The sequence below is a fragment of the Tribolium castaneum genome, chromosome 7 (assembly GCF_031307605.1).
Source record: "Tribolium castaneum strain GA2 chromosome 7, icTriCast1.1, whole genome shotgun sequence".
Taxonomy (NCBI): domain Eukaryota; kingdom Metazoa; phylum Arthropoda; class Insecta; order Coleoptera; family Tenebrionidae; genus Tribolium; species Tribolium castaneum.
In genome coordinates, this window is record NC_087400.1 from 16500017 (window position 1) to 16514276 (window position 14260).

The following is a 14260-nucleotide window of genomic DNA, read 5'->3' on the forward strand; positions in this document are numbered from 1 at the left end:
AATAGAAAGTAAAAAAAATAGTATGTTACACTCGTTTATACACTCCTTTGTCGTGCTCCAAAACCATTCGTGCCACAATAGAATGTCTTATAAAACTCGCATAATCACATACTATTGTTTGATACTACTTACGTTTTCCAAGACTTGTGCTAGTGCTTCATGGTTGGCGACAATGACGGCTCCATAGTTGTCTTCTAGGTTTTTGTGGACGATGCTTCGGCCTTTACGCGAACGCAGTTTGTGAGTGCGACCGTTTTGGATCCAGTCGTGGTCGTCTTCGGTCACCTAGAAGAAAAATATCTCGGTCACTTGTGGGTTTTTTTGACAAAAAATCGTTCGGGTCAGAAAAGCTTCAATTTTTAATCTTTATATACGTTGAGCATCTACATTTTACTGTTTTTTCCTAGAAAATCGTGCAGAGTTTGCCAGAATTGTTACGAAACTGACAACGGAACAAAGCACGAAAAAGCAAGAGCTACCACTGTTTTATACAGGCTGTCACAACGATCCGAAAAAGCTCCATAACCATAACCATTAGATGCCCCCTGGTGTTGATATTTGACTTATCGAAGAGAGTAACACGTAGTTTTCGGAAATTTTGTCGGTTAATTAAATTTAATTAGTTAAATTGATTTTACAAAGCTTAACAACTGCACAGTGCAGCATGACAAACAGTGTAAGAATTTTTATAATTCACGGAAACTTTAAAATGTCATTGTTTTCGTCTGGCTCAGAGTGCCCTCAACGGTAATTTTATTGCAGAATATAACAAATTAGCAGGAATGCAAAAAAAGCAAAACAAACAATTTTCCCTTATGAAATAAAGCAAAATCCTAGCAAGTCTTTTATGTGTAATTATCAATAAGTTTTTATTTTTTTTATTACTTTTTTCTTATTTGATTTTTCAATTTTTGTTATACGTTATGAGATACAAAGAGGTAACAAAAAAGTATACTATCAAAAATAGTAAACAAAAATTAGTGTTGCCATTTAAAAAAAATTAAAAATGGTCAATACTTAAAAACTAATGACGTCACAAATGGCTGTCAAATGGGGGTGTCAAAATGTAGCATTTTTAAGAATAAAGTCGACCTGTTCGAGGATTTTTTGAAAAATTATTCACAATAAAAATACGAATTTTATGCGTTACTTTAACTCACTCTGAATTTGAGCATATAATTTTTTTAACTCTGAACATTAGATATGCTTTAGCATAAAAATCTTAAGTATGTATGGTAATGTGATGATTTTTAGGAAAAATACAAAATTTTCATGAGTAGGTATATTCGTACAATTCTTACCTAAATATTTTTTATAAGTTCTAACATCATAATTTCTTATCAATTTTTTTCCAGCCACACTTTTTTCAACGATAAATGAAAATTAGTCGTGTAACAGCAACTTCATAAAAGTGAAGAATATACTACAAATACACGCAAAATCGAAGTATCAGCAAATACTTTTTTGTCTAGTAGGTACTACAAAACTTTTCATGGAAAATACTAAGGGTTTAGCACCTTCCGGAAAATTCAAAGTAAATACTTCGAGCAGAAGTAGGTTCTTCAGCAAGTAGAATTTAGTTGAAGAATTTACTACAATTCTGTAGTATTAGCATTTACTACAGTAGTAGATTTACGGAAACTTTAAAATGTTACTGTTTTCGTCTAGCTCAGAGTGCCCCCAACTGTAATTTTATTGCAGGATATAACAAATTAGCAGGAACGCAAAAGAATTCGTGTTGCCATCGCCAACATATTTTTAACGCATAAAATTAATATTTCTATTACATTACAAAAAACAAAACAAACAAAATCGAAAAGATGAAGACTTTTATGTGTAATTAGCAATAAGTTTTGAATTTTTTTCATTATTTTCTTCTTTTTTGATTTTTTTAAAATTTATTTTTCAATTTTTTGTTATTCTTTCCAGAAAGATAAAGAAATTAAAAATTACATTACTCAAAAATCAATGACGTCGCAAATATTACAGTGACTTCAAAAATTAGCCTTTTAAGAATAAAGAATAAGCTTTCCGTAGTTGTACACTTGTCAATGCCATGTAACACTCACCTCTGACTCGCTGCCATAAAAGCTATACGGTGAATAAATCTCCGACTCGGTCTCACTCCCACAATACGTCAACGAGACCGATCTTGGAATATTCCCATACTTGAAATACTCCCCGGACACATCAATACTACTCTCTGACCTCTTACTCAACCTGGCAGTCTTACTCGTCGGACTATTTTTATTCGGACTAGAATCAGAATCGGGCGAACTTGACCTCCCACTAATATAATCATAAACATTCTCTCCTCCATCCACAGACTCATAATTTTTCTTCTCTTGAGCTTCCCTCTCACGCATACTCGCCGTTCTTTGCGGCTTATTCGGAACAATCGCTGACCGGACTTCCCCTATATTCGCATATACAGTTTCAGTTTTCTTCGTCGGGACACCCCCGGAGTATTGTTTCTGCTTAATAAGCACATCGACTGATTTTGGAGGGTGGGGGAGCGGCTTATACGACCCTAAATCGTCACGAGGGGGCGGTGGTGGTTTTTTCGGTACGAAACTTTCATAGTCGTTACCATCAGAATACCTTATGTTCTGGTAATCACCTTTTGGCACAACTTCGACTCTAGCCCCATTTAATTCAGAGGGATGGACGATTACTAGTCTCGGTTTGGGCAAAGGGGGTCCATCCACTTCCTCCCCACCCTTTAAATCGACTTTACTCGACCCTCTCCGTAGAAACTTCTTCAGTGAAAACCTCCCCTTTTTTCTTTTATCCTCACTCGCTAAACTATCGGTCGAAACCGAAAGAAACTTACGTGGGGCTGGTTCAGGCACCTCGGGTGGTTTCGGCGCTTTTCGTTTATTTATAACACGAGAGCCGGCATCCGAACCGTTAGAGTTTGTTTTAGTCAAAACCGGTTTAGCTGGAATTTTGGGTTTGTCGTAGAGAAAAGTGGGTGGTTCTAGGGCAGGGGGCGGAGTCAAGGGCAGGGCTGGAGGTTCGGTGATTGTATCAGGGTCGGCTCTGCCGTCGGGTTCGCCCGCTTGCTCACGACTGGATTTTGGTGGAGGGGGTGGTACGATGGTGGTGGGGGGAGTTGGTTTCAAGTCGATTTTAGGCTTGAGCTCGATTTTGGCAGTGGAGGTTTGGTAAATTAGGGGTTTTTCGTGGTCGCGTTTCAAGGCAGGCGTGCGGGAAAGTGTAGTTTTTCGCTCGGGTTTCGGTTCGTCCTTTGAGACAGTTAGGGTGATTTCTTTTTGGGTTTTTTTGCGACTCATGATTTGGATCGGGTTCTTTCCGTTTTCCAAAGTCTCGGTTATTTCATCCAGTAAGGATTTTTCTTCCTTATCTTCATTCTTCGTGTAAGAAGTTAGAACAACGTTAGTTTGTTTCGTCTCAGGCACACTCTCTTTCAATTTCAAACTTTTGATTATTTTTTTGGGTTGGGTGTCTTCACCGAATGGTGTAACCGAAACCAGCAAGGTTTGTTTACGTCCGGACGCATCAACTAGGGGTTTCCCTAACAAAAGCTGGGTTGTTTTCTTCACCACAACTTCATCCTTCAAATTATTTGTGTTAAAATCGGTGTTTTCTTTCGTTATCCTTTTCAATTCCCGTTCTTCTTCTTCCTCAGATTCGGCAATAAAATCCTCTTCACTGGACGACAAATCATCGTCTTTGCAATCCTCACCCTCCGACTCCCAATCTTCGCCCCCAAAACCGATAATCTCCGTCAATTCCTTCGTAAAACAAACGGTTCGTTTCGGTCGAAATTTCGACGCGTTTCTGATGATTCCTTCGACTTTTTCGCTGGAAATTAGTGTGATTGGTTTAGGTTTTGGCCGTCCTGCGTGTTCATCCTTCGATTTGAAGCAATTCGAACACAGTTCCTTCTTCCACGCATTTTGGACGAAATTTTGGCAGATTGCTGAAGACATGGTGATGTTCACAGTTCCTGAAAAAATGAGTTCAATTCAACTTTTACTCGTTGTGAATTCTTGTACCGGTTTGTTGACCTAAATGGTCAAGCCGGCCATCTGCCACAATTAAAACATTTGGACAAATTAGAGTGAGGATTTGGTGGAGAATTTGGATTAATTTCACTTTTGTGGGTGGGAGTTTGAAAACATTCCACAGTGGCAATGACATTGGGAGAATTATACCGGAATCGAATCGAAATTGATACACCTATGGACCATGAAGCATATAAAATTGCGGGAACAAAAAAGAAAACAAGTTTAAATTATGTAAGCCGGTTAAAATTTGGGTTAAAGAAAAAACATAAATATTCCATCTTTGGCACAAATAACATTAATTGCTGTCTTTAAAAGAAAGTTGCAGAAATAAAAACTAAATTGTAAGTTGGCATAGTTTTTACTAGCTGATTGATTACTGGTTTTAAACTGCAATAAAATTCGTAGCAGTGATTATAGAAAATTTTAAGATTTGAAATTTGAAAATTGTTGGACTGAAATAGATAATTTGATAGAAGTAAAATGATAAAACCATTAATTAAATTTTTGAACAACTTGTTGATAATACAACAGTTTCCAAAGGCGAGGTGATGAGAACTTAATTTATAAAATATTTATTTTAATTTAATTTTTTAGTTTAAAAAAATTGGTAAACCATCTGCATCTAATTATTATTAAAAAAAGTCATCCAGAAATTACGTATTAATTAGGTACATACAGGGTGTCCCAGCGAGTTGGAAAAGTCCATTATTGACCTTCAAATGTTACAAAATTAATAATTTTTGTTCCAGAAGCCGTAGATTCTAATCTCCTGTCTCATCAAAAATATTTTTTTAATTTTTTACATTTTTTACATTTTTTAAATGTTTCGAAAATGAGCTACTATACAAACTTATGTTTCTATAGTTTTTAAAGTTGATGACTTTGACCAAAACTTTCCTTGGTCGATTTTGTTTAATTTTTGAAATATCCAAATTTTTTTAACGAAAACATGCTGTTTTTAAAAAAGTGTTTTCAAAAACTAAGACTCCTAGAAAAATGAGACTTTTACCTCATTACAGGGGAAAGGTCAAGCTTAAATTTTGTAGTAATTGCATTTAAAACGTAACAAAATTAGTAAATTAGTAAGTTTGTTAAAAGTTGAATAATACGGAAAAGTTAAATCGAACATCTTATTTGTTTCTGCTTCTTAAAGATTATTAAATTGTCTACCTAAAAACATGAAGTTTCAAATGACTAAACTTAATAATTAAAAAGATATTTTACTTTAAAGTTAGTTTCAGCAACAATGCACACTATTCAACAGCATTGTCGTTTCTACAGTAAAGCATGCCGTAGCCATAGCAATTGCACCACGGATCATTTGTTGGAATTTATACGGGGATTCAAAGATTCGCCATAATTATTAAAATTTTATTTATTTCACTGTAAGAAATGACGAATAATAGCCTAAGGTAATCATTAAAGTTATAAATACTTTTCGACTACTGAAATAATAGTTAATAATTTTTAATGATTTTTTTAATGTTTAAGGTTACATATCTTTTGAGTAATCAGCAAGAGACACCAAACTATTACTGTTTTTAGATAGACAATTTAAAGGTCTTTTGGATGCAAAATAAAAAAAGGGTGTTCCATTTAAAAAATTTAAGTTATTCAGTTTTTAACAAACCTCCTAATTTTTTACTTTTTTTATTGCAATGAGCTAAAAGAAATATATCCTTAAAGTCTGAACATTCTTCTTTAAGGTGGTAAAAGTCCCATTTTTCTAAGGCTCTTAGTTTTTGAGCAATAGTTATATTATTAAAAATAGAGTGTTTTTGTTAAAAAATTAAAATAATATAAAAGTTTAAGTCAGAATTATTAGTTTGAAAGCTGCGTCCAAAAATGCCAAAAATAAGGTGTTCCACTAAAAAAAAACATAAGTTTGTTTTGTAGCTCATTTCCGAAATAGCCTGTGTATTTGGAAATAATTTTAGGTGGGGCAGGGGTTAGTATCTACAGCTTTCAAAATATTTTTTTTTAATTTAAAGAACAATAATAGACTTTTCCAACTCGCTGGGACAGCCCGTATACAGAAATTTAGGATCATGATTTATGAATTAGTTCAGAATAAAATTATTGTTTTTTAATAAATTTATTTAATTTTAGATTTAATAATAATAACGAGTAATTCCGAAACTAAAATCATAAAAAAATGATGTTTTAATTTAGTTATGATGTGATCTGTGAAGTGAATTTATACCGGATATCTCTACGTGAAAAACATTTTCTTGGTTTCGTATTAATGTAGTATGTAGTAATCACAGTAATTATATCTAACAAAAGAGTTTTAAATTTTGCTCTCCATAAAGTGTGGAACTTTTAACTGGAATAAAATTCATAACTTTGATTTAGGCAATTTTACCTTATTATTTGGTGCATATGGTTTTTGTTTATCTCTTGTTAGAAATGTACAGCCACCTCTAACTTTTTTTTTAAAGTAGTGGTATGTCAAGTGACACCTCGTATGAAAGCCCACTTTACAAGCAATACAACGCACTATTTGTTTATTAAATTTTTTCAAAAAATGTGATAAAAAATAAAAACCGATTTTCTAAGATGAACATTATTTAATGCAATAATTGTTAAAACTGGGCACCGTTCGTCTCCTGGGAAATAACACAATGATTGTAGCATGAATTTCTAAAGTCTTGCAACATTTATAGTGTGATTTGGTTCAAAAATTTACAATTGTTTTAATTGAAAAGTTGTCTTATATTAAAACGGTCCTAATGGCTAATTTCCATTCTTCATCTTCAATAGCTGCAAAATGTATATTGTAAAGAATACGATTCTGCTCTGGTTTTTAAAGTAGGTATTTTATTATTTATACATACATAATTCATAATATGTAATTGAAAGAAAACGTTAGATATTAAACTTGTTAAAGTGAACGATTGTCGAGACGATTCTTTAAATCTGTACCTACTCTCTTATTAACATTGCTTTCGACTAATCAAAAGCAAAAAAAAACTTGCTTGAATAGGGAGGTTCGACACAGGTTAGCAAAAGGATTGTTTTGACGTACGAAAAAGGCTACCACATTAAAGCCTTAATTACAACTAGTCATTGTTTATATCACTCAGAGTGTATACTAGGTTACGTGTATTACGCAGCCTCAAGTACTTTCTGACAATTATCTGGATCTTATCGTTGTTTTGTGTTTTTGCAGATGAAAGTATTCATTGAACGATAGATGCAATTAACTTTGATTATTCACTTTCTGTTCAATGAAATCAATTCCTTAGTTTCTTTTTGTTATACTACAGGCTGTGCCGTCTAAACCCCACATTAGAAGTACTGGTAGTTCTAATTATGATAAGATATCTGAAAATTTGTACAAAACCATAATCTCTTAAGTCCTACTCAATGAAAATATTTTCAAGATGGTGACACTTCCGGTTATACCGGAAGTCGCTATCAACATCCTTATTTTAAATGAAAAGCTATATTTTTGATGCGTTTTTTTGGATTACTAGAGAAATTTTAAAGTAGTTTTAATGAGCTTTCCTTTCACCTAAATTTAGCCGTTTACGAAATAATAAGGGTTTTTAATTTTTATTTTTAAAAATTAAGACAAAATTAAGTTATGGGTACTTGAAGTTGTTCCAATTTAACCTTAAAATTTTTGGGTTTATTAACTTCTTTTCCAATTTTGAACACACTGGAGAATAGATATAGGCCTTCTCTTTTAATCCTCCAATTATGATTTCGAAACCTCTAAAACTAAGAGAGTTACCGATTTTTCAAGCGACAGATGCAAATCAAAAAATTTTCAAAAAATCTTAAATATCTTGTAAACGGTTAAACTTAGGTATAGGAGAAGTTGATAAAAACGGCCTTAAAATATCTCATCTAATCCAAAAACACAGTGAAAAACATAGCTTTTCATTTAAAATAAGAAAGTTGATAGAGTGTAACTGGAGCCATCTTAAAAATATTTTCATTGACAGAACGGATTATGGCTGAGTACCAACTTTCTAATAAGTATATTTATTAGAACTTTCAATACTTCTAATGTGGGGTTTAGACGGAACAAGCTGTACAACAGAAAAAAATTATTCTATGTCAACATTTTGGGCTGGGTAAAAATCATGAACAATGTGATGGTTGTTATATGTATAAGCTGTTTCAAAACTATAAAAACGCTAACGTCGCATTTTCTCTCAAAATTAGCTGTTCAAATACTTCAAGAAAATAACAGCCAAGGTAATTTATACTTTCAATGAGAGATCTAATCATTGATAACGATTTTACAGTTTTTACAATCTTATTAAAAAAATAATTCGGTAAAATGCGATGTTGACGTTTTTATAGTTTTGAAACAGCTAATATTCTCTTAAATTTTTAAATTTTATTAAATTTTACTAGGTAGGTATACAGTGAGGATTCTATTTCTCTGAACATCACATAACTCTTAATAAACTTAAATTTATTAATGCTTCACTTTAAAAAAAACCATGTCATCATTATTACGTGAAAAATAACAATGTAGAACAACACCCTGTGTATAATATGCATATTTTTAGTTTGTGGACTTTAAGTCGATATATCGGATATTAAAAAGGGCATAGCCATATCTCAAATAACAAACATGTTATATACCGATTACGCACCCCTGGGTCACCCTGTATTTGATAAAAATAAGTTTTATCTGGTAGACAGATCGGTTCGGGACGACCCTAATTCAGATCTTAGACTATCTGATTTCTAAAGATTTCCTTTAATTTTTAAGTTATTTCGTCAAGATTTTCCCATTTCTTCAATTTTGTACAATGATTTCCTCTGTGAGTTACCTTTCAGGTTACATTAAAAACATAAAAATTAACTTTTCTAATTATTGTGAAAGATATCTTAGTTTCCTAGCAGCTGTTACAGATGTTGAAGGAGAAAATTTAAAATTGTTGGTCGATTTTTATTTTAATTATTAAGGACCATCAGATTTATTTTTACGTGACTGAAGTTGACTGAAGCACAGGTTTGATAGCGGGCTGTGGTTTTCACCAAAATTATTTTTTCAAAAAACCGTTTTTCACACTCGTTTTTCTCTAAACCTCTTAGTTTCGGAGATCCCCTATTCGGATATCCAAAATGCAGCACCTTCTACAGGTTTTAAATTTAATTTGACAAAAATGTCATAATATAGGGACTCTAGTCCTACTAACCTTTTTTTTAATGTCAGGAATGAAATTTATAGACATTGAAGTTTTGACAGATTTTGTCAACACAACAACTATCTCCATTTTTGAAATCAATAGAAAACCGTAATGGGCGAAGATTTCGGTGAAGGTGGACCTCCAGTTCCTGGCGAAGGCGTCCGTCAATTCCGTCCCCCAACCGCCCCCTCAATCCCCGAAGTAATCAAAGAGAAAATACTAACATTCGAAGAAGCCTCCAAATGCCTCAACACCCTCGGCAAAGATGAAACCGGAAGCCGCTACGCCTACTTGATGATAACAGCAACAAATCGCAAACTAACCGATGTCTCCATAATCCTCCGCTTCAAACACGTGCTATTCCTCGATCTCAGCGGCAACTACCTCACCACTGACGCCCTCACTGTCCTCACTGAAATGCCCTTCCTCATACTCCTCAAAGCCGAGAGGAACCGAGTCGATTCAGCCGCCCTCAAACCCATGCCCTACCTCCAGGTCTTAGCCCTCAACCAAAACCAAATCAAACAGGTGGGAAACATCGACCAACCCCTGCTTGACTGCCTCGAAATGAACTACAACGACATCTACAGCACGGAATTCGAAACTGCCAATTTGAAGCAATTAAAACAACTGGAGATGAGAAGTAATCTCTTGTTTGAAATTTCGGGGTTTTACCCACCTAACCTACGGAAACTCTACATGGCTGCCAATAAAATCACGACGATAAATTCGCCAGAATTTGCAAAACTTTCGCGTCTGGAAACACTTCATTTGCGAGAGAACAGCATCCAGAATTTGGACGGTTTCTCCGAGGCTCAAACTAGTCTCAAATATCTCAATTTGCGGAACAATAAAATCGAAAAATTTAAGGAGTTTCGAAAATTGCAGTGTTTACCAAATTTGGAAACTTTGATCGTCACTGGAAATCCGCTCCCAGGGAGTGAAGTCCCACAAATGGGTGGTGAAGGTGGTGGTGGGGGAGTGTTTGGTGAAGGGGGTAAGATCAGGGATCCGGTGGTGATTCCACTCTTGGTGTTGTTACCAAAGCTAAAGAGGATTAATAAAACGGTGATTACAATGGAGGATAGGATTGATGCTGAGGATATGGAGAATGATGTTATAGAGGCATTGTTGAGGGATGATGAGACGGCTCAAGACACAGATAGGGAGACGACGACTACGGATTATAAGCAAGAGTCGGATTTGGATGGGTGAAGTATTGTTTTAGTTAAATACTCACATTCGGCCATTTGGTGATGAAGTTTCAACAACGTGATCTGCAATAAAATGAAAATGCTGAAATTATTTCTGAAATGTATTTTTTAATCTTGTATTTTCGTTATAATAAAAACTAATGTGGTTATTACTAAAAGTCTAAAACAATTAAGTTTAGTCCTCTTTATGTTTGTTAAAAGTTTTTATTGAACTTGCTTTGTTGTCTGTCTGTCTGTTTCATATTTTTTGAAAGGGTTCCCGTTGACTCAATAAATTGAAATTTTGCATACTTACTGAATCTGCGTGACAATGCAATTCTGTGTGGTTAAATAACCCCTAAAGAAGTTAAATGGGGTTTTGAAGTTTTAGGTTATGCTTACAAATGGGGTTTTTGATATGTACATACTGTAACTTATACCAACATTAACGGTATGTTGATCATCTCTTTTCGTTTCGGAATTATTCAACTTTTAGTTGTAAAAAAGACCAATTTTTGAAAAATCACTGCGAAATTGCCTATGAATATTTTTCGACAAATTTGCAATAGAAAAATTCAGAATACTTTTAGCAAATAGACGACTTTTAGTTAAAGTATGCAGATTATGTACTGAATTTGGCAAAACTCAAAAAGTAGAGTAACTCATTCTTTTCAAATGGCACATCATGTTTTTTTTTTCATGTATTGACAGCATTTTTGATAAGCTTTCTAGCGGTATGGAGTTTGCGTTGCAAATTTCAAATATTTCTCGAAATTTTTCAAAAAAATTATTTTATTACAAGAAAATTCGTTATCCTAGAATCCGGTAAGTCAAATGGTAATGTATTTTTTGATATGTACTAATGTGACTAATTACATTAGTAATGTAATTATTACTTGATACATAAATGAATTTTACTCATCAAGAATTGATAATAAAATGAATAAAAAAAGAAAAAATTTATTTGACACCTTAGGAAATACTTCAAACTTGCTATACAAACCGCATATTATTAGAAAGCTTAATAAGAATGCTATCAACACGGTGTAAAAAAATACATGCTGTTCCATTAAAAAAAATAATTAATTAACTTTTTGCCTTTTTACACATTATCTGTATGTTTCAAGTAAAAGTCGACTATTTGCTAAAACTACAAGATATCCTGAAATTTCCTGGTACAAAATCGTCGGAAAATATTCATAGACAACGTTGCATTGATTTTTTAAAAATTGGTCTTTTTTATAACGAAAAGTTGAATAATTCCGAAACGAAAAGAGATAGACCCATGATAGTTTATAGTAAAGTTACATTAGTTTTTGCGTAGAATCCGATTATGCAAAAATAAGTGGTTCCATTAAAAAAACATAATTTTGATTCACCACCCGGTATACAACAACCTGTGTATAGTAAAAGATTTTTAGTTTGTGGACTTTAAGTCGATCTATCGGATAATGAAAACAGTATGGTAATATTTTAAATATCAAAAAAGTTAGAGACCGTTTACACACCCCTGGGTCATCCTGTATGTTTGTTACACTTTTTTATATTAAAATTTTATTAAGGTGCATTGTCCGAGTGTGTACAACTTGAGTAATAAAGTTATTACTGCAATGATAGTATCAGCGAAATAACGTTATGTTTAGAAACGTGGAAAATGAAAGTTATTAAATTAATTTTTTCCTTACAATTACAAAAATTACAAACTGGCGAAATATGGGTCAGTGGTATCCGATTGATTGGCATATTATATAATATTTACAAAAAAACACTTGTACAACATTATTTGATTGGAATTACAGTACCGTATCCTCCTTTCCTTTTCAGTTAGCATTCGATTACGTTCAAATAAAATATTTCCACAAATCGGTTCAAGTCGTGACATTATTAAAACTAGGTGTTTTAGTTTAAAATGCGGAAGTAACATTTCCGTCAAGGTTGTCTAAGAACAAGACAAAAAGTAGAATATTACATAAGGAGGGAATGCGAGATTTGCATTTATGTGTTCAGGATGTGGATGGTAAAGTGAAGTAACAACTTTATCTGAAAATTTATAGTTACAAAGCTTTCAAGTGGGGAAATTAGTGCTCAGGATGTGTTGAGGTGTTTTTGCATAATGAACTCGTAATGTCTTATGGCAACTAGACATTCCGTGAGAGATTAAAAGCAAATTAAAATTACTTTAACAGATTCTAACAGGTATTGCAAAAGTAGTTTCGTATTTTAATTACATAAACGTCTTCCACTTAAAATCAAGAATTTTGAATTCCATTACAAAAAAGCTTAACCAAAAATCTTATTTCTACACGTATTTATTAAAAATAACCATAGTTCTGTTTGTCAGAATGTCATTAAAGAATTTGAAAGTTACGGAAATTGACTAAAATACAGGGTGGGCCCAACTTAGCTCCCGTCTTTTCTAGCTCATTTATTAGTGAAGTTGGACTTTTGATAATTAGTACTACAAAAAAGTATGACGTTATTATAATATTTTTTTAATGGCATGCTATAATTTTTTAGTGCTCATTAGGATGCCTTTCTAGCTTCTTACATGTCCCTAAAGTTTTTTAGTCGCTTCAGGAATTACTCTAAAAAAATAAAAACCAAAAAACAACCGGTTTTAAATCTTTAATTTTTAAAATTTATAATAAGTAGAAACGGTACTGTTTTGATGACATTACGTACGTACGCCTTGAAGAAAACCTAGCTGACTTATTAATTAAGTTTGATTCATCTGAATTACCTACTAAAGGGTGTTTACAATTTTCAACCTTTTTAAATTTTAGAGCCTTCTATTTTGCTTTTTAAAATGGCATCCCCTGTTTTTTATACCATTCTGTGTGAAACTGAATAACAAAAATTTTTTGTTATCACAACTCAAATGTATATCTTAACACATTTGGAGTTATTTGATAGAAACCCATTCTGTCAATGACAAATGATTTTAATGATTAAACATTGACCTAACCTGACCTGACCTGACCTGACCTAAGGTGGAATAACCCGGGAAAACCCGGAATAACCCGAAAAAACCCAAACAAATTTAGAGTAACCCGGGAAAACCCTAAAAAACTCGGGATAACCCGGAAAAATCTAAAACACTATCTGACCCTTGATAAGCACGTGATACTCTAAGGTAATCCGAAATAACCCAAAATAATTAAAAAAAAACGGATATTCCAAGTTATTGCAGGTAACCCCAAATATCCCGTGCTTTTCCAGGTTTTCCGGGTCATATCGTGTTTATCCGGGTTATATCACGAGCTTTTCTGGGTCATCCCGGGTTATTCCAAGTTTTCCCGCGATATTCCGAGTTTTCCCAAGTACATTTTTCGAATTTTCCCGGGTTATTCCAAGTTTTCTCGGGTAATTCCAACTTTTCCCAAGTTATTCCAAGTTTTTCCAGGTTTTCCCTGGATATTCCAAGTTTTCTCAAGTTATTCCAAGTTTTCCCAGGTTTTCCCGGATTATTCCGTGTTTTCCAATGTTATATCGTGTTTTTCCAGGTTGTTTTGGGTTATCCCAGATTATTCCTAGTGTTACTGGTTTTAGGTTTTTGGCAAATAACTCCAAATGTGTTAAGATTTGCAATAGGGCTGTAATAACAAAAAATGTGGCATCGAATGATAAACAGGGTTGGAGTCATTTTCGACTTTTATTCATTAAATGTGTCAATAAAATAGCTGACTAAACAAGTTTTTGGCAAATAACTCGGAATATATTAGGATTTACGTTAAGGTTGTAATAAGAAAAATTGTTTCATGATTAATTCTACACCGAATGCTATAAAAATAAACAGGAATTGCTTCTTAAAATAAGCACAATAAAAAGCTTTAAAAATTTAAAAAATTGGAAATAAATTGTAAACACCCTGTAGTAA

At 33.3% G+C, this 14260-nt stretch overlaps 2 protein-coding genes across 4 annotated transcripts in view; one reads left to right on the plus strand and one right to left on the minus strand.

Annotated features, from left to right (window-relative positions):
* LOC656470 (uncharacterized protein) overlaps positions 1–14260 on the minus strand; it is a 39934-nt gene that overhangs the window by 2859 nt on the left and 22815 nt on the right. For all 3 annotated transcript variants that reach the window (XM_064358132.1, XM_962999.5, XM_008198576.3), the window contains 3 exons: positions 10431–10467; positions 2070–3973; positions 133–285 (listed from right to left, as the gene is read on the minus strand). In XM_064358132.1, the coding sequence (XP_064214202.1) occupies positions 133–285; positions 2070–3956 (2040 nt within the window). In that variant the 5' untranslated portion in view covers positions 3957–3973; positions 10431–10467. The remainder of the gene's footprint in view (positions 1–132; positions 286–2069; positions 3974–10430; positions 10468–14260) is intronic.
* Positions 9060–10567, plus strand: LOC656556 (leucine-rich repeat-containing protein 23). The gene has a single exon (XM_963081.4). The coding sequence runs from the start codon at positions 9302–9304 to the stop codon at positions 10403–10405; it is 1104 nt and encodes a 367-aa protein (XP_968174.1). The 5' UTR covers positions 9060–9301; the 3' UTR covers positions 10406–10567.